Here is a 27,914-nt window from a genome sequence, read left to right as displayed (position 1 = left end):
GGGTACTTAACCCTTCAGTCCAGAGGTGTCAACAGGTTTATTCAAAGTGTCGTAGATGATTGTATAGAGACTGGACATATGTGAAGACACACATGGGATCTGGCTTGTGACCCATCACCATCATGTCATCCACTTCTATCAGACGATCGCAATGAGCCATTTTCCTGTGGTAATGATAAAACAGATACAGTGAATCTAGAGTTAAATCTTGAAGCCTGTAACCAGTGCCAAGATTCATTTTCTGCTCTGATTTGAGCATCACTAAAGCATTTAAGAAATCCTGAGGTTTATCAGCAGCATTTCATTTTACTATGAAATGGTCAAACTCAGGTTAGAGACTGTTATTTTTGTGACCATGGAATATTCCAGTTCTTTCCCTCTTCTGTACTGGGATCTCTGATCCACAGCCCTGTAGGGCCTTTTTTTTTTTTTCATTGGCTGCCATTCACATCCCTGGTATCTGTAGCATGTAGCCCAATCTCACATTCACCTGCCCAATTCTCAGTAAGCAGGGTCATTCAAGCTTGCAAATCTTGAGTTTTTCTGGTTATTATATATGAAGTTCCAAAAGAACAGGGAAACATGAGAGGAGATGAAATGTGCCAATGAAGGCCCACGTGGCTGTGGCTTGTTTCCAGTGAACAACCCTGTGCCTGGTAAAACCACCTCTGACTCCAGACTGCTGAGGCTCATGTCCTATGCATTCTCTAGGCAGGGCTTTATCATCTTTTTTGGCATGACACATGTAAGCTAGTGATAAAGTATCTATCACAATGATTAAACTCTTCACTGCTGCCCACCTGCATTAGACTGAACTGGAAGCACTTCACAGAGATCTAATGTGATACTCACTCAGCCATGGTGAAGGCCAGCTCAAAGTTCTGCTTGCGATTAGCTGGGTCCAGCTTATTATAATCAAAAGCCTCAGGAAAGAAAGAATGCACAAGAGCACAAAATGCCATCCCATCATTCCAGCTTGAGGAGAAATTCTGGAGATCAATGTGCTGTCATAAAAAATCATGCACGTTAATGCAGTATGGGTGAAGAGGGAAGTGCAACTGCTTTTGCTTACTGAAGTTATCTGTCCTCTCCCACTAACCTAGGCAACAAAGCACAGGCTTCATGGTTTGTCTTTCCCTTTTAGTATATCTATTACATTATTTATATTCTGAGAAAAAACAGCACGCTCAGCAAATGAAAGCCTTTTGCCTGCAATGCTCAGATGCAAAGCAGACACACAGCCGAGCTGCCTGATCCAAACCCCAGTGAAAATACTGGGAAGAACGTGAGCTCTGGAGCAGGCCCAGTGCACCAGCTGAGTATCTGTGAAAAGTAAGGATGCTGATTATCCCGGTAAAGCATTTATAACTGAAGAACAGTTCGTTTTGTGGCTGTCAATAGCACTAGATAAAGATTATGCTTGCTTGCTTTGCTTTCAGTAAGGCCCAATTCAATGCCTGTTTACACACAGACAGGAAGAAATATAGGAAGCATTACACCTCTTGCAAAACCTGATTCTTAGAACAAATGTTTATTGTTACTTCCCACTGCCACAGTGAAAAGAAATGTATTTGGGCTCCTGTCTCATGCTACTTTGCCATCATATAAAATTAAAGTCCCAGCTTTTCCAGTAAGCGACTGACAGTCATTTTCACTAGTTCTGCTTACGTATACTATAATTTAGAGTTCAGCAATAATAATGCATATTTTACAATAACTCTGAAAAACATATTACACACATGATTTTCTTTCTCATGGAAATTATTTTGGCAGTTTCAGTTTAAGGCCCGGTAAAATTCCTAAAATCTCAACTGCTGACTTTTTTTAGCTCTGCTGATGTTACCTCATAGAAATTAGCTCACTAACACCATGTGATTCAGCCTCAACTATTTACTACAAATTCACGTCCAACACCAGTAGAGGGTACTTTGGTCTGCTGTGTAGCAAAAGGGCCACAGTCTCCACATACTGACAAAATGTTAGATCTTGCCATACACAGTGAGAATGCAAAAGCCTGTAACTAAGAAAAAAGTGCAAGTGTATACTGAAGTCCTTATCCAGAAGCAGAAAAATGTAGGCTTTCAAACACTAATGCATTGCTTTGACAGACATACAGAATCTCACTCACGCAATCGCTGTCTGGAAGTGTTGCCCATGCAAACCACGATGTTTGTATTACCCATACAGAACTTGATGGCCTTGTGAAAGTTAACTCATTGTTTAGTATGTTTTACATCCACTTTTTGAGTACACTTTTTTGGCAAACTCTCCTGAGAAAGAAAGAGCTGAAAGTGCCAGTGTGTCTTCACCTTGTATCCTATGGTTTTTGAGCGACACCAGTCTAACAGAATTTGTTTAATGCTGCTAGCGCTGGCAACCGCAAAACTCTGTGACCTCTTCAGCTTAGCTCTGGATTCACCTTTTCCTCTGGAAAATTAACAGAGACCAGATTAAATTACATTCTAGAAAAATTTAAACCTACTTGTAAGCACCACCTACACAACCTTGCCCAGGTCAGCCCCTGTCCAGGTGATATTTGAGAAACATCTTGCTGAAACCAGTTTGTTGGTCCTACAAGAAAAACTGATTTCCATTTCCCTAATGACAGGACTGATTCCAAGCCTCTTCTATTTAAATTATACCCCCGACATGGTACATAGAGAACAGTCCATGCTTTCGGTCCTTAGTGAATGGCAACACAAAATTACTGTATTCCTAGTCTCTTTTAATAACAGAGAAGGCATCTTCCACAGCACTCTCTCCTGATAAAAGGCACTTGCTTCTTCAGCTGAACACCTTCAAAGCCAGGAGAACATATAGATGTGAATTCCCAGCATCCAGTCTGTGAAGTCAGGGAAGCTACACATGACCTTGTATTGTCCTTAGCTCAAACTCCTACATTGAGAGTCAAGTCCTCTCACCCAGCTGTCCTCTGCTGGTAATCAACAAATTATTTTCCCATTAACAAACCCATGCTGGAGATGAGGCTTCAACATACCTTCCAGCTCCATATTCAGATTTGTCGAAAAGTGCTTTCCTGGCCTGTGTTCCTGTAGCCCGTGGGAGCGTTTGAGACCGCACCAGTTCTCGCCTCCTTTCAACTTGGCGCTGTACAGGGGGAGGAGAGGAGTGAGAGCTGGGGTTCACATCACAGTAACTGTCAGTGGCACTGGAGAAACATAACATGGAAAGTATATTGTTAAACAAAATGCCTGGTGCTGCTAGAAGTCAGAATAAAGATCCAACTGTTGCCTACTCTAAACCTCCCAAAAGAGCTGTTTCAAGAGGACCTGGATGAGTGAAAAGCAATTTAAGTAAAAATCAAGGTACTTTTACAAATAATACACAGCTGGACAAGTCACAAATGCCAAGAACAATAATTAAACACCTCTGAGAAAAGAGACACAGGAAAAAAAAAGCCAAACAAAAAAAAAAAAAAAATCAAACCAAACAAACACAACAGAAAAAAAAAAGCAACAAACAAACCAAAAAACCAAACCAAAACCCCACAAACCAAAAAGAAAAAACCAGCCCCATCGCAGCCCCATCGCAGCACTAACTTCCAACTTTGGAGTTCCTGAGAGGGTAAATTACATTTTAAATATGGAACTTGATGAGTAATTCAGAAAGTACTTTTCAACTTTTGAGTTAGAGTACACAGAATTCTGAGCTTGGGTCAGTGTTGCTTTGCTGACCACACACTGGTCATTTGACAGAGAAATATAGGATTATATTCTAATTTGTGTTTATTTGAGCCGTAAACCACTTCACCAGCAACAGAGCACATTTGGAAATGTTCCCCATGACAGAGATGGGGAAACTGAGGCAAAGAGCAATTAATCAGTGTCACACATTAATTTCTGGTACAGATGGAGGTCAGATCTGACAGCAAGTTCTCTAGGGTGCTCAGTGTATCATGACTCAAATATGAAAGTGTGGATGTTGGAACTAACTCAGAAGAAATCTAATGACAAATTTGGCATAATTTTCAAGGCAGATGCAAGCCCCATTTAAGAGATTTAAATTAGCTGCCCTCCCATTTTTCATGATGGATATTTTGCATGCTGAGGATACCTGGATATGCCAGCAGTAATTGTGATACCTTGTAATCCTATACTAAGCAACTGTTAGTCCAAGTTAATCCAGAATGTGTAGCAGTCCTCAGCAATGCATTTATACACAAACTAAACTCTAGGCTAGCCAAATTAATGATATTTGATGGCAGTTATACGCTGGTTTCCAAAAACAAGCCCAATGTACAAATTTCAACAGAGATGAGTATTTTAACAAGTATTTTCAAAGGGCCTGACAACTTGCTCCTCCTAACAAAAATCCACTGCTGACACTGAGAGTTTCATTGACTAACTCTGTAACAGTGCTGAAATCCACAATTAGGGCTGCTTCAAATTGCCCTACGAAAGATTTTTATCCCTTCCCACCTCTGCTCCATTTAGCCCTCAGGAAAGCTCACAAACTTTAATGGGCTTAAATACAGCATCTGGAACTCACCTGTTCTTTGGTGCACTGGAGTGGCAGCCTGAAGAAGCCTCCCAAAACCAAGGGAACCAAAAGTGCTAAGGCTATCCAATGCTTCAATCATGGGTGAGATGTTGATACATAGCCTACCAGATGTGTCATGCAAAGAAAGCTGTGAGGATCAGCTGAGATATGGCACTAGCACAGGAACCAGAGGCACAAAGGAGCAGTCATGCGAGGATTTTAGAGAGTCCTGAAGCCAGACATATAGGATCTTATATAGGGCACATTGCTAATTTCACATGAGAAGTGCAATCAGTAGATAACCTGCTACGCCAGCTACAGGTACGGCTAGAAATAAGGAACTGTTTAACCTGAGACAATTCAGGTTATGATTCAAGCACTGCCATGTTGAACAAAAACTACTGTTATACAGTACATCACTAGAATGGTTTTAGTACAGGTAGTGTGATTATTCCCAGTAGTCATTGATGGGTTATTCCCTGAAAGTAGAAATGTTGTTAAGAGGAATATGCCCATTTACATGTTGATGGACACAGTACACACACAGAATGTATTAACTAGGTTAATGTAATGGGGCAAGTAGATTAACATACAATTATACATTCAACACTTAAAATACACCATCTGGGACTCACCTGTTCTCCACACCAGCAAAACACCTGTCCCTTGAGACTATACTGACCACAATGGCCTAACAAAATGTGAAGTAAAATGCGTACCTTTCATCAGTTTTGGTTCCACTACTTGTCCCATAGCTCACAGTTGAGTCAGATTTAGTGACAGAAGTAGTATTCTCTGTATAAAAGCAGAAAAGACAAAAATACATTAGGGCAGAAACTTGTTTTATCTCCTTTCCTCATACATTTCCAAACCATTTCCTGAAAGATAGCCACACACTCACCACAGCGAATAGCTGGAGGCCTGTCTAACTTCTAGTTTTATCTAATAAACTGGGAAGGGATCTTCCCAAGGGGTTTAATCCCCCTGCAAAATCACTGCCCTGCAGCAAGGATGATATAAACATGCCAGAAAGGGCTGTGAGAAGATGCTTTTGATAAAACTGCACTGGGAAGGTTTGATCATTTCTGTCCCTTGTGCAGACCTCAAGAGGAGGGTACGCTGCCATCGACAACATTCCAGTAAATGGAAGAAATTGTGCTACAGCTCATCTTGCAGTAGGCATTCTGGTAGACATAAGTAGCCCTAGGAAGTCTGCCATGACTGAGAGCATAATTTAAATTACCTAATTTTCACCAGGAAATGTTTTAAAGTCGAACAGACTGCAAGGGTTGCAAAGATGGCTTCAGACCATCACATCCTCCAGAGGTTTTACTTTTTGTGCTTTGCCTCTTATAGGCCAGCTCTGGACACCAGCTATGCTCTGTAAATGCACAGCAACAGAGTGACTTGCCCATTTTTAATGCACTAAAGCCAGAATTTGTTGCATAAGCCAGCAACTCATTTACTGAAGGCCCCTTCTACGTATGAAGAAAGACTGCATCTTAGAAGCAATCCAAGCTGATTACTGTCAGCAAGACTCTGAAAATGCGAACTTTCCCCCCTGCTTATTAAAGGAATTCAGATCAATTAAATTTCTCATGTAAAATGCCCTAGTAAATGCCAACATACAGATGTGACAAAGTTGGGACCACAAACACTTGCCAGAAATTTATGCAAATCTCAGGTGATCCCCATTCTAGCTGAGCTACATCTTTGCTAAACTGACATTGAGACCACTATGAAATGCCGGTATATGGTATAGACAGTAAAAGCTTGGTGACATCAATTAAAAATACTTTTGGATAGAGCTCAACTCATCTATTTCAACTGAAATTGAAAATTCCAAAGTCGTTTTGTCCTTTGGCACATTGATACATGAAGAAGACTACTTACTGCTATTCTGCTCGAGGAATTTGCTTCACCATCCATAGGGTGGGCTCACCACTTTCCAACTGTCATTACCTTGATTTCAGGCACAGTTTTCACTTGGTCAGCTGAAATCTTCACTGCTCAGACTGTGTTCTGCCACACTTTCCTGGCACCTATTTTTTCCACTGCAGAGATTGCCTAACAGTACACATGCACACTTCTGTGCAAACAAGGACAAGTACCCCTTGCTTTGAACGGATTGAGAATCTGATACAGTGGAACAACCATCCATAATACCTGGGAAACTGAACCTGCATGCAGTCTTGTTAGCAATTTTAATATTACCATGTACCTATTAATTGGAACTATATGCTCACATCAAAATTCCCCAGACGTGGAACATGGAATCCCCCTCAATTTGTGTTGCATATGGACATGCTGATAAGAACACTCACCTCCAGTAGCAGATGAACCCACTGTTGTCACCATACTTGAATTCCAGGCCTTCACTGAAACAGCAGAAAAAAAGATAGAGGCTTTGCTTTAATAAAATACAAATTGAAAGAATAATCTGCAAATAATCCCTCTCTTGCTGGCAATTCAATCTGATTTCTCTCTAATTTCTGACCAATAGATATAGTCTGATCTGTGCCACCATCACTAAATGTACATGAAATACAGCGACTTCAATATGAATGAGCTTTATTTAAAACACAACAAAATTAACTAAATTAAGATGTAAGTACAATTCTGAAATCACTTTGACTTGTGTGTATGTGCCAGTCTGCTGTTGGTCATTCCTCCCTCCAAATCTTAAGCCCTTCAGCTAAATACCCACCTAACTTCTCAAGGGACCTCAGGTCTCAGAGCACTAAAAATTCCTGTGAATTTCATTAAAATAGCATTGAAGAGATACTTATTCAGTAACTGAGCTAGAAGATAGCCTGCGCTATAAACTTAACTATATCAGGCAGCAAAAATTTTCAGCATATATGACATTACAGCCTAAAGCTGAATCTAGGACCCACAATATTCTAAGTCAGGGTGTCCCACCATGAGATATGTAGTGTAGAAGTGAAGTTTCATAAGTACCACTAAGTCATAGGACAAGTCCTGTAGCACCAGTTGCTTCAAGTAAAGAAATGGGTCACAGCTTCATCAAACAAATTATTTTTATCTCTCTTACTTGACTGGTTGGAAGTTTTCGTTGCCATTGCACTTTTGCTCTTGCTCTGTACCAGCAGGCCAGCAGATGCATTAGTTGTTCCTGTTGAACAAACAGTCTCTCCTGAAAACTTCTCTGGTATCCTGGTTACTGCAGTAACGGGAAGATGGGGCATCTGTAAGGTGATTGCAGGGGCATGGGCTTCAGGGGATGTCTCTGACATGTGAAAAGAGGTCAGTTCATGGGAGACTTTTGCCTGACCTACTGGGTAAGAAGAAAAGGAGAGAGGAAGTAGATTTATTTGCAGATTTGTAACAAAGTTAAAAAAAAATGTGCATGCAACAACTTTATTTTACAAGTTATTGTAATTATTGCTCCTACTTCTCCCTGTGCAATGTTAATACCATTTACAGCATGCTGTAGAACCAACCCTAGTGTAAGTGATCCTTGCAGCAATCATACCTGTCCTACATGAATCTCAACTTCTACAGATCATCAGCCCACTAGCAGCTGCATTTGCTAAACACCTCCTCTTCCTCTGTGCAGCTCCCACCCCCAGTCTCCTGCTGCGGGTTACGGATCAGCATTATTGCTCTTTTCATGGTTTTATGAAATGCTGCATGCCTGTTTTCTCTAAAACAGAGACAGCATTCTTCCTCCACCTAAGGGTAATGGATGCGGACAGGTAATTTGCAAAATATTTTGGGATGCAAGGCTACAATGGCACTCAGGATAGCAGACCTTATAATCATTAGTGCCCCAAGATAATGTGACTGTAGTCATCTCTAATTCATGAAACACCATAGAGCACACTTAACAATAAAGTTTAAAAGTTAAACTCCTAATTAGGAAATGAAGTTAAATTGTATCAGTGCTACAATACAATACCCATGCTGAAACCGTATCAGATTCTAATGCTTCCAGCATCTGAGGGCTGCTCTATGACTGCCAGGATCAAGTTATTTTACAAGTATTGCTATTTCATTTCATGTCCTGCTCCTACCTGAAGACTGATGACCATTTTCAATGATGGAAGAACTAAAAACTCTTCTGAACTCAGATTTGTGGCGGTCATCCAGATCTACACTCTGTCAGAACAGACAAGAGACATGACAGCTAAATTTCAAACAGCAGAAAAAGTTAAAAGAATATCCAGAAACACATGCCAAGAACAGGCCCCCCTTGTGCTAGTGACCACAACATAAGAAGGGAACTATCTAACCCCAAGAGCCAAACCTACAAACTATGTATTGGCAATGCAGGACTTATATCAATTTTCACATGCTTGTCCTCAAAGACCCCATGCACTTAGGAGGAGCCTTCCACTTTTGTTAGAGATATCAGAATCCACTGTGAAGGCGATACACAGAGGAGACACCGAGATTACATTAAAACACTTGATGCTCTGCAGGTTTTTTTCTGTTTGTTGCAGACACCACCACCCCCCCCCCATTCTGATAATGTACTATAAAAGCATTACATAAACTAAATGTGATCCTAGAACTTTACAGCTGCATTATAATCTGCAACTTCTGTATGGAGACCATTTCTGGGAGAACCACCATATTTTTCCCTATGATTGCCAATACAATTCCAGAAAATCAGCTAAGAATTTTTCTTTCCCCATTGGTTCATGAGTGTGTGTGCAAAAAATTATGAGAGTTATCCAGTTTCATGGGAACTAAAGAAAGAAGAAAGTGCTTTACAGACACACAGTTATTTCAATTAAAAAATGTAGTTTCCAAAAAGCAGCACATACAAGCTGTAGAGTGAAATTCCCCAACAGAAAGGCCATTCAAAAGTTTCAATTTATTCTAGACATATATTTAGCTACCAGACTGGCCAAAAGATTTTACAAATAAATAAGTAAATCTGTAATGTGCTTTTATAAACATAATCAAAAATTCTTATAAACTCAATCCAAACCAGTTTTGTTTTTAAAGACAGACAAAAAGACTTAAGATAGATTACTGAAAAAGATTTTATATTATAGGTAATTATGAAACCAACAGAACATAACAGAAAAGAAGTGGGGTGTTTACTTGTGAGAACTTAATTTGTCTCTGCTTTTCATACACAGGAAATACAGAGCAAGAGTAGTTTTACTTATTTATTACATAGTTTCATCACAAACTGTTAATTTATTTATAGGCTGGAAAACTATATCCCATGTAAAATACAGACACCATCATGATCAATCCAAGATAAATCAAGAAAAGTAAGTTTCACAGACCTTGTCTGCTGTTTACACTGATTCAAAACTAGCTAAGGACACCACACAAGGCTAACACAACTTCATGATTATTTAAAAGCACTTATCTCTGCTAGATGCTGCAGAGTGCACAGACTGTTAACATCCATTACTTGAGATACTAGAACTTTCATTACCTCAAGTACAAATCCCAGACAAATCCTGGTAACTATGGTCTGAGATCTTGCTAAGAGTTTGTTTACTAGCAGTAGATTACAGTAAGGCAGCCTAAACAGTTTTTTTTCAGAGTACACAGTTGCGGGCTTAGATTCTGATCCTCCTAGATATTGAAGTGTCAGTCTCCAACTGGTTTCTTTGGAACACAGGCGCACATTGCAGGATTTGAGCTAAATGCTTACACTACTCAAGTCAAGGAAAATCCTTCTCTTGACTTAAATGTTGGGCCCTATGTTCCCAGATGCACTTATGTGCTCCACTAGATAAAGCATGGAGGTTGAATGATGCACCAAGACATTCCTGAGTCTAAACCACTGAAACATGAGACTTCTTTTTCTTTTTTAAACAACCACCATCACTGCTCAGATATTCAATAACACAACACCATGGTTTAGCACAATGCGCTTACAGCCCCAGTAACAAGACTGACAGATTTTCACTGACTTCCAAAGAAGGCTTCAGATGCACCTAAGATAGCTGGAAGTTGGAACGTCCATTTCACAACGAAGTTAGCTTCCCTTAAGACACACAAGTTCTACAAATCAAATCCATAATGAAGTTCAGTATATCAACTTGTACTAGAACTTCTGCTTCTTTTTAATTTTCCTCTCTCTTATTTAAAAAGAAAGGAAAATAAACTAGATTGGGAAGTTGGAATGTTCAAACCACCCAGAACTTTCTCACAAGCAAAAGCACAATTCTGCTATCTAAGCTCCACTGATTTTTGTAGCATCTCTCCCATTTTGAGGCTTCATTACAGTCAGGTTTTTAGAAGGGCTCACATCCAACAAAGCTGCATTCTTCAGTTACTCAGCATAGTCCCAAAAGGAATGATAAGTTCTGCAAAGCTAGTCTGCAAACTTTTTCACATCACCATAAAAACAGCTTCTTTAAAATAACATTTGTCTCTCCTAATAATAAAAAAATACTTTCCATTTTTATATCATCTGCTATTCTCACAGAGAATGCTTCCATATGCACAGTCTAACTTACTGCTGCTAAACTGGATCTGTCATTGTATTCAGATCTTTTAATCTGTGAAAATAAAATTTTGAAACTTTTATATTTGTCAGAAGGTATTATGCATAAGAAAATTCAGTAACTGAGTTTACAAGTATTCAATATAATTCCAGTATTTTGTTAGAAACGTTGAGGGCAACAGAACACAGCCTTTTGTTGGGACAAACACTGCCATCAACCACACAGTAAAAAGGAACTCGGCCAATAAAACTCTTCAGGAACAAAAGAGAGCATCTTTATTTGCTACTATGTCCATGTCAGCATTATTTGTTCCTCGTATCTTATAGAAGTACTTCCTAAGGCTAGAATTGCCACCAGTTTTTATCACAAGTGCTCATTTATCTGAAAACATAAACAGTGTCATTTATGGTACTCTGCTCCAAGTGATGTGGCCATATAAACCACAAACTGCAAGCACCTGAGGGAACACTTTCTTCATTACAGAGAATCTGGGTGACCAGCACAGCAGCCAAGGCTTGCTCTTTACCCATGTAGGCACAGCCACATCAGAGCCTTACCCACAGAATCATGTTTTCACTGCATGCATTTGGTGTGTGTAGCCCTAGCCACGCCTCCCATGGCTCTCAGTACTGAAATTCCTTCTCGGTCAGCTATGCTAACCTGGGAACTTGTCCAACCTTCCAGGGAAAATTGCTGTGAGGGCACTGAATTACTATCAGTACCTAAGTGATCTTCCCTGAACCCTGAAAGCAAAGTGAGAGAGAAGGTTCCAATTCCAAAAGCTCATTCTGTGCTTTAATGCAGACCAATACCTAAAGCTGAATATTGCCATAACCCTGATGCAAGACTTCTCACAGTGTGAAGTACACACTACAATGTGCGCAGAGGCAATGAGGCTGGTGAGATGGTGTGAGGAACCACATCCCTTTGTCCCTTCCCTTCGCTCAGCTCACTTCTGTTCCTTGCAAAACAAACAGGTGTGGATGGCTTCATGGAACAAAAGGGGACAAATCTACAAGTTGTGTGCATGCTACTTACCCCTATCACGCAGGGGAAAAGGCAGCAGTTGCCACAACCATGTTGAAACAACACATCAAGCAACAGCTTTACCCTTCCACTTGCCCAGCTGCGGGAAGCCCTAAGTGCCCATTCTTGAGTCAGTAGGCACAAAAAAGGCTAGAACACAACAGACTCCCTGCTCATTCCCACCAACTTGAGTTCATTTCCAAGGTTTTATTTTCCATCCCCAAAGCCTGGAGAGACCACAGACCTGCTTTTCACACTCAGTCTTGAAGACCCCTCTAGACATGGCTTAATGAAGATTACACAAAATAGGCTGTCATCTGTGAAAGCCAGGTCTCTATCATCAGTCCATTTTGTGTGAGTGAATCATGATGTACTGTCTGGCTGCCACCTCCTGGTGTCAAAGATTGCACAGGAGCTCTCAATTCTTTCCATAAAGCCCGACACATAGAAAATGTATTACACAAAACATCTCAGTGCCAGATGAGTTGCCCACTAACTAGGATTTCCATGTACCAAGTTTCACGGCTCCAGTACGCTGCAAAGAGAGTTTTATCACTGGGAGGAATGCGTCTGTCCTAGTTTAAGTCGTAGAGACCATAACAGCTTTCTTGAGGCCTCCTCTCATGGACCAGCTGCAGCAGTGCAGGACAGTGGTCATGCAGCAAAACTGCCTCACTGCAGGATGCTAAGTCAGTATCTTAGGAAAACATGTTACTGCCTGCTCCATGCTAAGCTGTTCTCCTTTGTGAGCTTGCCAACTGGCAAACAGCACTGCTGGCACACAGACCCCCCTTAATCAAGTCCAGAAAGATGCACAGATGTCCCTGTACATATGTGCATTGACAGCTGAGACTGCCTCAGCTTCTCTTCTTACTTCTAACCACGCTGACAGGTTGCTCCCCCTCTAACCAGGATCCCAGTGTGACCAAGCAGTGCCGTAATCAAGAACATCTCCAGGTGATACCAAAGCCAAGCCCATTTCTCAGAGCACCTCCCAAAAGCCCCTTGACCCTGCACTGCAAAAGAGCCCCATGCTCCTGACGCTCCCCTGCGCCAGCGCAAAGCTCGGGAACACCCGCTAGGCAGCTGCTCATGCAGCCTCTCGTCCTCCCAGCCCCCGGCCGCGGCCGGCACTTACTTGGCTCCGGCCGGTAACCGCCAACTTGGCATGGCTGGAAAACCTGCCGCCAGCCGAACCGGGTCCCGGAGAGCCGGGTCCCGCGGCCCGGGGCCTCCGCACCGCCTCGTCCGCCCACTCCTGCGGCAGCCCCGCCGACCGGCCGAGGGCCTCCACCTGCCGGGACAGGCGCTCCAGCTGCGCCCGCAAGCGCCGGTTCTCCTGCTGCAGCTCGGACACGCTGTGCGCCAGGGGGCTGGCGAGGCGCAGCACCTCCTCCACCTGCCGCCCCACGCCTTGCTTGAACACCTGGATGTCCACGTGGATCTCGCGCACGGCGCCCCGCAGTGCATCCTCGTAACGCCCCAGGGCCTCGCAGACGTCCTGCGGTTCTCGGTTGCTCGGATCCTCCGGCTCGCCGGCCATGGTGCCTGCTGACCGCAGGCTGCGCGGCCAGTGAAGCGGGGGAGGTCGGGAGCCGCTGGCGGCAGCCGCCCGGCCGCCTCGCCTCCCCTCCCCTCCCGCCGCCGCTTTTCTTCCCCTCTCTTTGGAGGGCGCGGGCTGCCCTAAGCCCGGTCCCCACAGCCGCCGAGCCCGCGCTGCTCTGCGTGTGCTCGGCGGGTCGGGGAGATGCAATTTCAGGCCGCACGGTAAAAGGGGAGGGAGAAGGGGCGGGGGCACTGCCTGGTACACAGCTGCCCAGGGCTGTGAAGGCCTGAGGGCTGGGCGAAGTGGGCTGTGGGTGGGGCGCCGGCGCCGTGGGGGAGGAAGGATGGGGCTCGGTGAGGAATTGTTTAGAGACAGAGGGAGGAGAGGAAGGGTGAGTATCTGGTTTTTCACAGGTTGTTTGGATGATGATACCTAAGTGCACACATTTTATCTCTTCCTGGAGGGGGGAGCAGCGAGGTAAAGGGAGAGGAGAGCTGTCTCTGGGGGAACAGAGACAGGAATGAACCTTTAGACACACATGCTGAAGGGTCAGATGTCCTGTCATGCACCCAAACCCGTACACCTCCCTCCCTCCCCCGCTCACTCTCACACTCTATGGGCTGCTATTTGATGGGTGTTAATATTAAGCTGCTAAATCATCCTGCAGATCCAGGATTTGTGCATGTAACACGTTTTGGTCAAACCAGCCCAAGCCACAGTGGGGTTTACTCGTTATTGCATACTGCAGCACAGAACAGTACCCCATGCTGAAAGCCTCATGGGAAAAGGTAATCTGGAAGATACTTTAAACAAATCTACACCATCAGAGTTAGCCTGTACGTGTTCGGCTCCACCTTTTTTGGTAACATGCAAGATTTACCATATGATGGAATCATTGACTCTTTCTGTATGTAGTATTTACCCCATTTGTCTAAGATACTGCTAACTTTAAATACCAACTGAGCTCTTCCTTTTTTCCAGTACCACTGAATACATTCCTTTTTCTTGTCCTCCCCTTCTCTTACCCCAAGCTCTTTTGTGGGACCTATTTGACAGCATTGAAACACAACTGTAGAAAAATTACAATGTCTTAAAAGATTATGTTTGCTTTCTTACAGAAAGGACTCATTTAACAGTTGTCAACAGTTGTTCTCAGAACAGTCAGCAGCAAATAGCTCAGCCTGTAAATTTAGAACTAGCCGTGAAAGCTGGAGGAATTCTTTATCGACTTTTTACCCCACCTCCAGCCTTGGAAGGGTTTAAGTCAGTATGTATAAAACCCTAGAGTAATAATAACAGGAGTCAATTACCACTTGCTCATAGGTCATTTCTTAACATACACAACCTTATCTAATGTACATCTGTATGTGAATAGCTGACACCTATCAACTGTTATCTAATGGCACTAATACTGTAATTCTTTGGAAAATATTCCTCCCTTCATGGTAAAGCTTTCCATTTTAACAATATTTTTTAAATTACTAAAGGATGTTTATGCTTTTCCACAGAGTATTAATCTACTTGAAAGTTCAGTTTTCTGATAAAAGGTGTTTTGAAAGAATTTTTCAACCCATTCTCAGCAGGGTCTAGCAGAGCCAAGAAGATTTTTTTTGTTTGGTTTGGTTTTTTTTTGTTTCCAAACTCAGCAACCATAGAATAATCATACAGAATAATCATAAAAACTCAGTATTTTAAAACTGCCTCTCATTCATGCATTTAGAAGAATTTGCAGTACAGGTGGGATACCAACAATTCACAGCAAATTCAAGTTACAACTTTAATTCTCTGTCTCTGCCCTACCACAAATGAGGAATTTGCTTCATACTTCAGTAGTCTAAAACCACACTCACCTTTCTGTTCCTATTTGGAGTCTCCTGCTTTTGAGCTCTTGAAGCTGGACACAGCATGGGAATATGTTAGTCTCAAAGTCTCTCAAACCAGATAGTATTGTAAGTAAATACTATAAGTGAAGCCCAAACCAAATAATATGATTCAAAGATGGAAACAAAACACTTAGATCCTGAGACCTTAAATTTATCTAAGAGATTTTGATGCCCAAATCATAATAGGAATTTGATGCTCAGCTCTCCTTCACTGACTCAGTATCTGATGCTCTTTTTCTTGAATCAAATCTTATCAGGAAATAAGCTTTGTCTTGAATTACAAAAATGACCTAGGAAATTACAGACCAGTGAGTCTCACCTCTGTGCCTGGCAAAATCTCGGAGCAGATTCTCCTGGAAGGTATGCTAAGGCACATGAAAAACAACAAGGTGCTTGGTGTCAGCCAGCATGGCTTCACTAAGGGGAAATCCTGCCTGACCAGTTTGGTGGCCTTCTATGATGGGGCTACGGAACTGACGGACAGGGGTAGAGCAGTTGATGTCATGTACCTGGACTTGTGCAAAGCATTCTGCACTGTCCCACACAACATCCTTGTCTCTAAATTGGAGCGACATCAATTTGATGGATGAACCACTCGGTGGATAAAGAACTGGCTGGATAGCTGCATGCAAAGAGTTGTGGTCAATAGCTCAATGTCCAGCTGGAGACCAGTAACCAGTGGTGTCCCTCAGGGATCGGTGTTGGGACCGGTCTTGTTCAACATCTTTGTCACTGACATGGACAGTGGGATTGAGTGCACCCTCAGCAAGTTTGCCAATGACACCAGGCTGTGTGGTTCGGTTGATACCCTGGAGGGAAGGAATGCCATCCAGAGGGACTTCGACACACTTTTGAGGTGGGCTGATGCCAACCCTATGAAGTTTAACCATGACAAGTGTGAGGTCCTACACCTGGGTTGGAGCAATCCCAGGCACAGCTACAGGTTGGGCAGAGAAAAGGTTCAGAGCAGGCCTGTGGAGAAGGACTTGGGAGTGTTGGTTGATGAGAAACTGAACATGAGCCGGCTTCAGTGTGAGCTTGCAGCCCAGAAAGCAACCGTATCCTGGGCTGCATCAAAAGGAGCGTGACCAGCAAGTCAAAGGAGTTGATCTTGCCTCTCTGCTCTTGTGAGACCTCACTTGGAGTATTGTGTGCATTTCTGGTGTCCTCAACATAAAAAGGACATGGAACTGTTGGAACAAGTCCAGAGGAGGGCCACGAGGATGATCAGGGGACTGGAGCACCTCCCATAGGAAGACAGGCTGAGAAAGTTGGGGCTGTTCAGCCTGGAGAAGAGATGGCTGAGTGGAGACCTCGGAGCAGCCTTTCAGTATCTGAAGAGGGCCTATAGGGATGCTGGGGATGGACTGTTCATTAGGGACTGTAGTGACAGGACAAGGGGTAATGGGTTAAAACTTAAACAGGGGAAGTTTAGATTGGATATAAGGAAGAAATTCTTTCCTGTTAGGGTGGTGAGGCACTGGAATGGGTTGCCCAGGGAGGTTGTGAATGCTGCATCCCTGGCAGTGTTCAAGGCAAGGTTGGATGAAGCCTTGGGTGGCATGGACCAGCGTCCATGGAACATACTACATTCCACAGCCTATCTCAAATAGACAGTTTAGCCGTCTTAAGGCAAGGTTCTGTTTGGAAAGTTGTCACTGCAAAGTGGTATGGTTAAGCACCAAACTAAGGATAAAACAAACATGTTTTAAGTTCAGAACAAAATCTGTTCAATTTACATAAAGGAGCTTTGGATTTGTCTTTAAATAAATGCCAATCCAACATGCTCACCACAGGCTTTGATAAATAAGTTTGAGTTCCTTCCATCTGATGCCCCACCTGGAGCGAAAACGTACAAGAGGCTACAGGATGCTTGTTCTGTCTCCTGTGTAAATCCACTGCCTTCAGTGGTCCTGGTCAGGAACTATAGACTAGAGTAATATGAGTGTCAGACTCTTGTGCAAGTATGAATAATCCTCTTGAAAACTGATCTGTGCCCAGTAGAACAGCTAGGGTATGCAATAGTTGCATGATCATTTTCCCAGCGTTGCCCAAGGAAGTTAATAATTTTGCATTTCTAAGACGAGAACAGAAACACTTCTACAAATCTATTAAGATTCCTGCAAAGAGGAAAAGGAAAAAAGGAGAAGGGAAAGGGGAAAAAGAAAAAATGAGTCAGTTTAATTTGGGTGCAGGACAGGAAATAACTGTCTTACACAATCATGGAATCATGGAATGGTTTGGGTTGGGAGGGACCTTAAAGCTCATTCAGTTCCAACCCTTGCCATGGGTAGGGACACCTTCCACTAGAGCAGGTTGCTCCAAGCCCCATCCAACCTGGCCTTGAACACTGCCATGGATGGGGCAGCCACAGCTTCTTTGGGCACCCTGTGCCAGTGCCTCAGCACCCTCACAGGGAAGAACTTCCTTATATCTAAGCTAAATTTCCACTGTTTATGTTTGAACCCATCACCTCTTGTCCTATCAATACAGTCACTGACGAAGAGTCCCTCTCCAGCATAATCTATTAAATGTTCCAAGCTTTATTTCACAGTAAAGCTTTATTTCACTATATATCAATGGTTTTAGATGAGTGTGTGTTTGTGTAAACCTGTATAGCTGTTCTGGCAGATCTGCACTGATCCATTGCCATAATTTTTTTCCCTAGTGGTTCAAATCTGACCAACACAGTGCTCTAGTACAACAATACTAGACTAAAATAGCTTCATTTGCAGTGCTAAGCTCTAAACTGTTTTCCCTGTGGTTTGAGAGTGAAAATTTGGCACATCAAGCAAGCCACAATATCTTACAAATTAAACTTCATCCAAACAAATTGAACCCACTCCTCTAAACACAATAAGGAAATTTATATCCAAGTATTTGGATTTACATCATTGTTGATTATCTGGTAGCAGACACAGAACATGATGAAACAGGTGCTTAATCACTTGCATAAAAGGAACCTAAAATAAATATAAATCCATATTGGTTGGCTAGTTCTGCATGATCTGGAGGTTCCCTTTAACATGTACGTCTGACCTTCAGATTTGTGAAAGAAAAAGATTTCTTTAGTCTTGGGTGTTCACAGACTACTTCCACTGCATAGTAAACTGCATTTAATAATATTTTAATAGCACTGTGGTTTTACAAATACATGCATAGCTATAGTATTATTTTGCCAGAATCCATTTAAGGAGCATGCTCAAATACATATTCAGTGGCAAATAGTGACAAGAATATAATGCCCACACACACTGGGGGTACTTTTCTTGGAGTTTTAATGGGTCACTTCTTAAATATGCATGAAGTGGTAAAATTCCACTGAATTCAGTGGAAGGAGGGTGAGCTACATTGGATGAGAGCCTCACTACACCTCTATAAATCACTGAGGGAATTTTTTAACACTTTGGATCTGATGTAGACATTCACTTGGCGTAAACATCTGGAACATACTTGGATTTTCTGTTGGTGTGAGAGGGCTGTGCAGCTATCTCTTTCAAGGTTTTTGAATGTTTTAAGGTTTTTAAAATCTGACATCCTTCCCGTATTGAAAGGGCAAGCGTTTTAAGCAGGTCTTTAATTCAAAGGAGCCCTGCTCAACTAAAAGGCATCCTGTGTCTGAATGCAGCTATTGCCAGTTCCCTGATGCAGGACAATGGTATACACATATGTGGACCCCTGTTATACAACGTGATGCATGGCTTCTCATAAGGTAGGACCCAGAAATGCTTGAGCTCTCTGCCCTTTCTCCAAGGGCTCTATGCATACAGATTCTGCCATACCTCCATGGAGCTCCCCCCGAGAAGTCCGACTAGTTCCAAAGGTCTGATACAGATTCTGTGTATCTCTGGTGTAAATCTAGACTAATTCTATGTGTTCAGAGGAATTAAGGTTGTATAAACTGAATGAGAAGAAAATCAGGCTGTAGGTATCGAAGATGATGGACAAAGATGTCCCCTTCAGGATTCTGCTGTTTCAGTGGTTAGGAATATCACCTCCAGCTTTTCATCAATCACATGCAACAATCTGGCAAACTCAAGCATGAAAGAAGTATTTCTGCTACCTAAAAGAGATATTCCACCATTATACTTTAATCTCATGTGAAGAAAGGAAGTCTGTTCATGGCCTGAAAATATGACTTGGAGTCAGGACTAGTCCTCTCTGGCACATGTTCTGTGCATGGCTTTGAGGAAGTCATTTTACCTCATGTTTAATTTCCCCCTCCTTTTAACTTAGATTATTTACACCATTTTGGCATTTACTTGAGAGTGTTCCTTAATTAATGGTACAAAAGAGGAATCATAGAATCATATAGGTTGGAAAGGATCTCTAAGATCATCAAGTCCAACCACTAACCTTGCACTGCCAAGGGAACCACTAAACCATGTCTCTAAGCATCACAACTACATGTCTTTTAAATAACTTCAGGGATGGTGACTCCACCACTTCCCTGGGCAGCCTGTTCCAGTGCTTGAGTGATGCTTCAATGATGAAATTTTTCCTGATATCCAATCCAAATTTTCTCTGGCACAACTTGAGCCCATTTCCTCTTGCCCTATTGCTTGTTACTTGGTAAAAGAGACTGACACCTTACCACAACCTCATTTCAGGAAACACCTATTTACACCAGCATATTAACCAGTGGCATACAAATAATTAAGTTCTTTTGGGTGTATTTTGCTGTGAATTATATCAGAGTGATGATTTACTCCACTCTGTAGGTCTTTCATTCTCTTTGACATGGGCTCCATAACTTAATTCTGTAGCACAGTAAAGATAACGGCTTATTCTGCAGTTGGTTTACACAGAGACACTTCTGATAGTGGTGTCTTAGAAAAACCCAGATGCAATAAACTGTAATGCAAGGAAGCTACTCAGTAAAATTCAAGCCAAGTATAGTTTCTACCTTTCTGAAATATTTTGAGTGGAAAGAAGGAAGTGGAGGGCTGTCATACTACCTTCCATGTTTTTGTAAAACCTGTGGGTCACTGCAATTACTTCTCACATGGACAGCTTCATCTTAAGGTCTGTAATGCTTGAGGGATTAAATGTATTACTAGTGTCAAATTGGAAAGATACCCAGGGACAGTGTGACCTGGATTCCATCTCTCAGTTCTTAGAAACCCCTGAATAATGCTAAGTTACATAATGTAAGTTAGCAGTACCATTTTCCTAAATTGAAATATTTACACAACACCTAGCATTAATGTAGTTATATCACCACTCATGTTACTCATAAGGGTCAAGCTTATTCCTTTTACCAAACAGGCTTTAATTCCTAAGACAGAAGCACCATTTAGAGACCCTTCCATTTTCCACTAAAACCCAAGACAGTCAATTCACTCTTCTCAGAACCCCAACAGAAGCCATGCCTGGATTTACCTTTGCTAACACTGTTGCCATGAACAGGTGATACCTTAATTAGAGCAGGTTGCCACATACACAAAATGCTTAAAGTTAGTCTGTCCTGCAGGCAGAATTCTACAAGGCTCCTACAGCAAACTGATCTCTTAATGGAATATTTACAGAAATCCCTGCTGTACTTCCCTGAATGAGAAAATGCTTGGCAGTCGCCTGAAATCTGTAGTCCTGTAGAATATATAAATATATGATATGGATGCTTTGGTGTAGCAGTGAAAGCTTCTTATCTTCCCTCCAAAGCTAAAAAAAAAAAAAATTAACACTGAAACATGCAAGGCCAAATCCCACAGGGTGCTTCATACAGCTTGAAACATGCTGGAATATCCAACCTGCTCTACTCAAGACAACACATTTGTCCCCCCCTCTTTTTAATATCACTGTTTACTTATTTGCATGATGAGAGCACAAGAGAAACTCTATCACAGACTGGAGCTCCATTGTGTTAGCTAAACAAACAGCAATAGGTTATTCTCTGTATGATATGAGAACAGACAAATGGAGTGCCCTGTGACCTCAACACTGCCAAATTTCATCACAGAAACACTATTGTATACAATATGAAGAGCAGAGTCATTCACCCAGATGCACATGGTCTCATAGAGGCAGTAAAAGGAGTCCACTGCTGTCACAGATATGTCATATGAATTGTACTCCAGGCAGCCCCACTGCACTGGAGATGTTTCTCTGCCTTTCACTACTCCAAGCAACTCGTCAGGGTGGCACTGTTTTCCACTGGCTTTGGTAGGGCCTACCAATAAATGACAGTAGCAGCTGCTAGGAGGCTCAGCTCACCCTGAAGTTCAGGATAACTGAGCAGAGCTTCTTGTCAGGCACATTAAACATTCTTTCCAGGCCAGCTCAGTTCATGGGAGATAGCATCCTACAAACTGCCACAGTACCCTTATGTTCAGAACTTTCAGTTATTTCCAGTACTGAAGAAGCCACTTCCTCCTTGACCAAATGATAGAAAGCTCTGCTTTCCTGCACAGTGAGCACATAAATATCTGCTTGTATGGCACTTTCTGGATTTCTGAAAAGTGTCTAGTTTGCAAATGGCATAGTGTGTTTCAAAAGTCACACTGGCACACAAGGTCCTGTTGCTGTCTTCAAAAGAACAGTCCCCAAAGTCATTTTACCAGTCTGTATCACCTGGATCCTGCAGTGAGACCCAAAAGGACAAGAGCACATGCTACTGCTTTTCCATATTAGATCTTTATTTTTTGAAAGCAATGCTCTAAACAATCAGCCAGTCTGTTACTCACAGGACAGAATTTATTCCTTCCATTTTCAGTAAAGCATGGAATGGAAATGCTACATCTTGAATGCGCCTTAATCAGAAGAAGTTTGAAATGGAAGAATGCCCTCGCTGTGTTAGACTTTTCTGTCTTTATATTTTTTCACTCCTGCAGTATGCTCCACCTCTCAGAACTGCTTTATGCTTTGGAGTGAAGAATAGCAATATTTCTGCTACCTTTTTTTTGTTCAAATTGCAGCCTCAGAGCATGCCATATGCCACTACACAAAAAATGGTGTAACTTTTTAAGGTAGGAAGGCCAAAGCCTGCCGATTTCAAGGCTGCGCTCTTCATTCTGTAGCTGGTATGTGGATAAAAGACCCATGTGTCTGAAACTGGTAACTAGACACCCTTCCCCAGCCTCAAATACACAAGAAAGCTTTAAAAAAACCCTGTCAAGACAAGGCAAATCTTTCCAAATCTAGACTTGCAACTAGACTACTGGGCCCAAAAAGAGTATTTGTAAGCTTCAGTTTCCTTCCTCAAGTAGCCTTAGAAAGACCTTGTAAGCAAAAGCATAGAGCTGCCATTGTAGAACTGGCTTCAATCAGGTATTAGTACAGCAAGCAATTGCTAGGGCTTTATCAAGGCATACAGTTACAGTCAGATATTCCAGCTGCCAGGGTTTTATAGTGAGCCCTTTGTCATTTTATTGATAAGGGTCAAATCACTGCAGACAAGACAATGACAACTAAGTACCTACAGTACTGTGACACTCTGCATTTTACAACTTATTTTACAGTATAGGAGAGATTAATTATTAAAAGTGAGGTTATTAGCTTTGTCAGAATTGAAAACCCTGTAAACATAGAATAAGTCAGTTGAACCATGGGCAGAACTGCCCTCTTCATTATTATATATATCAGCCCCTTAAGGACAGTGAAGTTTTCCAGGAGAGACAGAAGCCAGACTGCCAGTGTTGTTGGCTGTATTACGTCACATCCCTGTAGTATTGTCATTCCCCAGGAAATAACTGCACTATTTATTCACCCCTCACTAGCAATCCGTGACTCTGCCTGACATTAGCATGCTGTTCACCATGTCCTAGACAGAGGGGTAGCTACTGCTGTTGTGGTGACTGAAGCTTTCTTTCATCTGCACCTTTGCTGCAGATGGATGGGTAAGCTGAAGTAAAAATAACATAAGGATAAATATGCTTGTAATGAAGTACATAAATTAACACAGTGTTTTGGAATTTTGCAGATTTGTATCAGACAAACATTTGGCGTATGGGCCACATAACAAGCAGGGATAGGGCATTGCTGTACACTGTAAGTTCCCTGTGCCAGCAAGTGGTGTCTGGCATCTTCTGTAGCTCACCCCCGCTTGCTGTCATTTGCAGTCCAAAATTAATCCTCTAATGAATGAAGAGAACAAGATTCAAGGTTCGAGGTTGCTGCCAACAAGACAACTTGGATCAATCAGCATGCATGTTTAAAACTTACTATACTGAGTGGCAGTGTCAAAGCAGAGCTCACAAATACTGTTTGTAAAAGCGCTGGCTTAACCTGCAGCTTCACACCACCAGTCAAAGCAGTGGTAATGACCACATCACTGAAATACATATGAGTCCACTTGAACTCTGATTCAAAGATGCATATGCCTGCGTCCAAATTTGCATCTGATAGGCTTTGTTCTCTTAAAGACATATACTCCCGAGTGTTCTGCTGTACTTCAACATGACACAAGAAACATGGATGTGCAGTGCCAAAGCAAGAGCAAACCACATCAACAGACTCACAAAAGACGAGCCATTTATTGGTCTTTTTCACTTACTGTGTGAAACATGATTATTACCAGAAGGCAAGTACACATGCAAAAAGACTGGTAGCACACTCGATGTGATGTGCCAGTGTGTCACATGCCAAGCAACGCAGCACATTGCAATCCAGAGCCCTTAAAATCAATTGTGCACTACAGCTGCAGATGGTAAGTGCTTCACTGTCAGATTTTCTTACTTCAGATTTGTTTCCTTCAGACATAATTTTTAAGTTTGCTTTATTTTTTGAACTGTTGTAGTTCCTCAAGTGTCTTTTCATTCACATTAGCGGAACAGTCAGAGCAGGGACTAACAACTGGACTCCAGTCTTTCCTCTGCCACAGGCTCTCCAGCAGTCATCAGGCAAGCTATTGAATCTCTGGGACTACTGAGGCTTAAAGGCCCTTAACACTCTTCTGCCAAAACTGGGGTGACAGGCAGTGAATGTGGCTTTAGTTTGATATGAGGTTTCTTTAAAAAGCCAGGATCATATAAAGAAGTAGGTTCCTACTCCACAGTATCTGGGATATGTTACTGGGTTCTGTGAAGTGGTCTTCCCGGATAGCACTGTTGATGACTTTTGCATCTGAAATAACAAGCATTGCAGAAAACAATGCAACTTCTTCCAAAAGTGTTTTATCATCAAGTTAGAGTATCTGGGGGAATGAGGAGGTGTGAGAGTTTGGCAGGTAGGAAAAGAAAGCTAAATTACATCACCTGAGTGTGATGGAATAAACAGAATAATATGGCAAATTTGGTCAACATTCACTAGATCTTACAGACTGACAGGAGGGTGCATGTGTCTTTGTGTGACCAGTACTGTTTGCCCATGTAACATGCATAGGTGTGCCCATGAGCATTTGTGAGCTGAAGCATGAGCTGGGAAATCCTCATCTGAAAATAAGATTTTTATAGATTCATCTCATTTCAGACCTTGAGAAAACACAGTCTAATAAAGGAGCTAATCTAAAAGCAAAGTAAGCCACCAGAACGTATGAAACAAAGATTTAAAGAAGTGCCTTAGGTGCAGAAAGATTTTATATAGTTAAAACAACAGATGTGAATTCTAAAATGGGATGAGTGAACATTAATAATCTCTGCTCAGATGAAGTTTCATAGCCTAATGGCATATGAAATTACAGTATTTTAGCCAGTAAAGGAGCATACAAATTCTAAATATTAAAATCTAGTTATGTTCTTAGTTACTTATCTTGGACATTAGTTCTAATCTACAAAGCTTATTTGAAAACAGCTGAAGATAATGACTTTGTGTGGGCTAGTAGCCAAGAGCCCTGAGTTGTCTGACATAACTGCTGGGCAACTTTTTTGTATCCTTCTTACTTGGCACATGGAACTATCACAACACTGAAATGACTGTGGCAGAAAGTAACAGAGCACATGCACAAGGCACGTGTGCGCAGATATATGTGCAATCACATATATCCACATGCAGCAAAACAAGCAGCCATTCCCCAGTTTCTGCAAGGTCTTTCAGTTCCTTCAGCCCTGTTCACTGGCCACAAGAAAGACTAACAGTCTCTATTACAGTTCAGGGTGCCAAGCCCTGTAAAGGGCAACATTTAAGGGACAGCAGTCGCTGCCATGGCTGCAAATTTTGTTTTCTCTATACTGATCTCAGATAACACTGAGGCCTGGTCATCCTCTCCTCAGCAAACCACTATTCGATCGTGTGTCTAACAGCATTCCATGGGCAGTTCCAATTCTTTCCAGATCAGACTTCTAGCTTTTCATGTTGGAGTGCAACCTGATACTCTGGCCTAGCTCCAGATTGCATAGGACTATCAACCAAGGGGAAGCATTAGCAATGGGACATTTTTTGTCAGCACCTGTCTCAAGGCGTTCCATTACAGAAGAAGTGGAAAAAATCTATAGTCACTTCACCAAAACCAGTCCTCTAATCTAATCTCCTTAGCATCTGCTTCATCATGCACAGCATCTTACAACGTGGCTTATTACTAGTCATTATTTTCCACAGCACTCAGTCTGGGGGACCAGGGGGAGCACTGCTGGGAATTCTGAGACCTGGGCAGAGGTGAGCAAAAGGAAGAAGTAACCATGAGCCTTAAGGGCTTCTGTTGTGCTGTGAGTGTGACCCTGATAAGGGGTTTCAAAAGCAAATCCCTGGAAGGGAGGATGAAAACTTGCAACTGTAGTAACTGACCTCTGAATTTTGCGTTTGAAAAGAGAAGGGTCACCCAAAACTATGGGAAGGTGTCAGCACTCATCCACAAACAGTTCACATCCTTCAGGGATGTGTCTTGTGGGTCGGTATGACTGGAATACACCTGCTTGGCAGTCTATAAATAGTTGTGAGCTACTCCCCTGCCTCTGAATCGGTTGTCATGAACACTGCTGAGTTCAAAAGGTTGGTCACTTTCAATTCTAAATCCTCTTGTTCTAAAAGCATAGCCTGATATTTTAACAGCCTGCCTGGGGAAAGCCAATGACTGCTTTTCTGTTCCAGAATGGTTGTTAGCATGTAAGGTTTAAAATCTCTCAATTTTTGTCCCAAAGTATTCGACAATTTTTTCTTATTAGAAGGTCCTGCTCCAGCTGTTCATGTGACAAAAATTACTGCTTTCAAAACCTTATTTTATCATGTTAATAATGTGTTAAAAAACCACCCACTTGGGGACAGGGAGGGGGAAGTGCTATCTGCACCAAGCGTGGCCAGAATGTGCAAACCAAGAGACGGTCCCCTGATGTATGATCTTTGACCTTTTAATCCTTAATCTGTGACCCATGACGTCTGTCCTATGGACTATGACATTTGCCTTATTAACTCTGACCTCTGACACTTGACATACAACCCTATAACCTATGACTGTTTATCGCTGACCTATAATCCTTGACCTATGAACCGCAGACCCCTGGGTTTTGATGGTTTTGAACCTTTGGCCACACCACCTGCACAGCCACTTCGCTCTGCATCCACCCTAACCCTGTCCACAGCCTACACCATGCCCCCAGCACAGTCCCCGCCCACCCCACGCTACCCGCACTCTCCCACCTGCACACTGGTCGCACCACAATTCTGCCACCACCCCAGCACCGGCCCACAGCCTCGACCATGCCCCTATCCTTCACTGTCCTCACCTCAGAACAGGACCCACCCCTCCAGAAGCCCCGCCCCACCATCACCTTCTTCTCCTTCTCCTCCTCCTCCTTCCTCCCCGGCTGCCGCCATCGCTCCCTCACACCGATGGACACCGCTGATTGGCCTCCGGTCTCTAGGCGCGAAAGCTTCCCGTCAGCTGCTCCCTGAGTTAAGGGCGAGGCGGCCAGGGATTGGACAACACTGACCCTCCGTATCCATGTCCAACCCTCGCTGTGAGGCGAGCGGCGCGGTGATTGGCCGGGAGGCGGGAGCGGGCGAGGATATAAAAGGGGCGGTGTAAGACAAGAGCCGTTTTTCCGGCTCAGCTGCAGAAGTAGGGGTGATGGCGTCATAGGCAGCAGGGGCGGCGATGGACGAGGTAGTAAAACGGGAGGCAGGAATGGCGGGGGGGGGGGGGGGGGGGTTCGCGGGGGCGTTTCGGCGTGGGGAAGGCAGCGGCGCAGCTTTGGCGGCAGGAACGGATACGGCAGGGGCGGTATCGCCTGCAGCGGGGGGGGGGCGGCGCGATGCACTGGCGAGGCAGCCAGTGGCAGCAACGGAACGGGCTGTTGCGGCGGCCGCGAGCGAGGTAATAGAAGAGCGGCGGGAGTGGCAGGTGTGTGTGTGCCAAGCGGCGGCGGCCAGAGGTGCGGTAGCAGGAGAAGCTAAACTGTTCTTGTCTGGGCTTAATGGCACTGGACTGAGCTAAACTGGGCTGGACTCCTGTGACTTGGGCCAGAGTAGGCGTTACTGGGGTAAACAAGGCCTGGTTGGGCTCTACTGCGCTAAACTGGGCTGGACAAGGCTAAACTGCCAAACTGGGCTGAAGTGGGCCAAAGTGGTCTAAACTCTCCTGAAGTGGGGCAGAGTGTGCTGAACTGTGCTGGAGTGGCTGAATTGGGCCTCACTGGTTTGGACAGATCA

At 43.0% G+C, this 27,914-nt stretch overlaps 1 protein-coding gene and 1 long non-coding RNA gene across 5 annotated transcripts in view; both read right to left on the bottom strand.

Annotated features, from left to right (window-relative positions):
* The window catches only part of LOC134162117 (uncharacterized), a 28,457-nt gene extending 1,315 nt beyond the window's left edge, over window positions 1-27,142 (bottom strand). The window contains exons 1-2 of one of the 3 annotated variants that reach the window (XR_009964210.1): window positions 27,029-27,142; window positions 19,263-24,458 (exon numbers count right to left, since the gene is read on the bottom strand). This is a non-coding gene — a long non-coding RNA (uncharacterized LOC134162117). Of the gene's footprint in view, window positions 1-19,262; window positions 26,797-27,028 lie in introns of those variants that run through there. The other 2 variants (XR_009964209.1, XR_009964208.1) reach the window with 2 other exon arrangements.
* Window positions 24-13,600, bottom strand: SMTNL2 (smoothelin like 2). 2 transcript variants are annotated; one of them, XM_062615596.1, is made up of 9 exons: window positions 13,108-13,600; window positions 8,538-8,622; window positions 7,556-7,798; window positions 6,825-6,878; window positions 5,220-5,295; window positions 2,999-3,169; window positions 2,310-2,427; window positions 853-1,004; window positions 24-164 (listed from the first exon to the last, which is right to left on the bottom strand). In XM_062615596.1, the coding sequence occupies exons 1-9, from the start codon at window positions 13,510-13,512 to the stop codon at window positions 38-40; spliced, it is 1,431 nt and encodes a 476-aa protein (XP_062471580.1). In that variant the 5' UTR covers window positions 13,513-13,600; the 3' UTR covers window positions 24-37. The 2 variants fall into 2 exon arrangements, with proteins under 2 accessions (XP_062471580.1, XP_062471581.1); XM_062615597.1 differs by having other exon boundaries at window positions 7,556-7,795.
* Window positions 27,143-27,914: the final 772 nt, after the last annotated feature.

Source organism: Pezoporus occidentalis, unplaced genomic scaffold (assembly GCF_034315485.1).
Source record: "Pezoporus occidentalis ecotype Australia unplaced genomic scaffold, CSIRO_AGI_Poc_V1 ctg183, whole genome shotgun sequence".
Classification (NCBI taxonomy): domain Eukaryota; kingdom Metazoa; phylum Chordata; class Aves; order Psittaciformes; family Psittacidae; genus Pezoporus; species Pezoporus occidentalis.
This window is presented reverse-complemented; position numbering and strand designations above follow the sequence as displayed.

Excerpts from the sequence above, each read along its gene's own strand:
- SMTNL2 (XM_062615596.1), bottom strand. The coding sequence starts at position 13,512 with ATGGCCGGCGAGCCGGAGGATCCGAGCAACCGAGAACCGCAGGACGTC. Across the intron at positions 3,170-5,219 it reads GGAACCAAAACTGATGAAAG|TGCCACTGACAGTTACTGTG; the intron begins GTACGCATTTTA and ends ATGTTTCTCCAG. Across the intron at positions 165-852 it reads CTGGCCTTCACCATGGCTGA|GAAAATGGCTCATTGCGATC; the intron begins GTGAGTATCACA and ends TCATTACCACAG.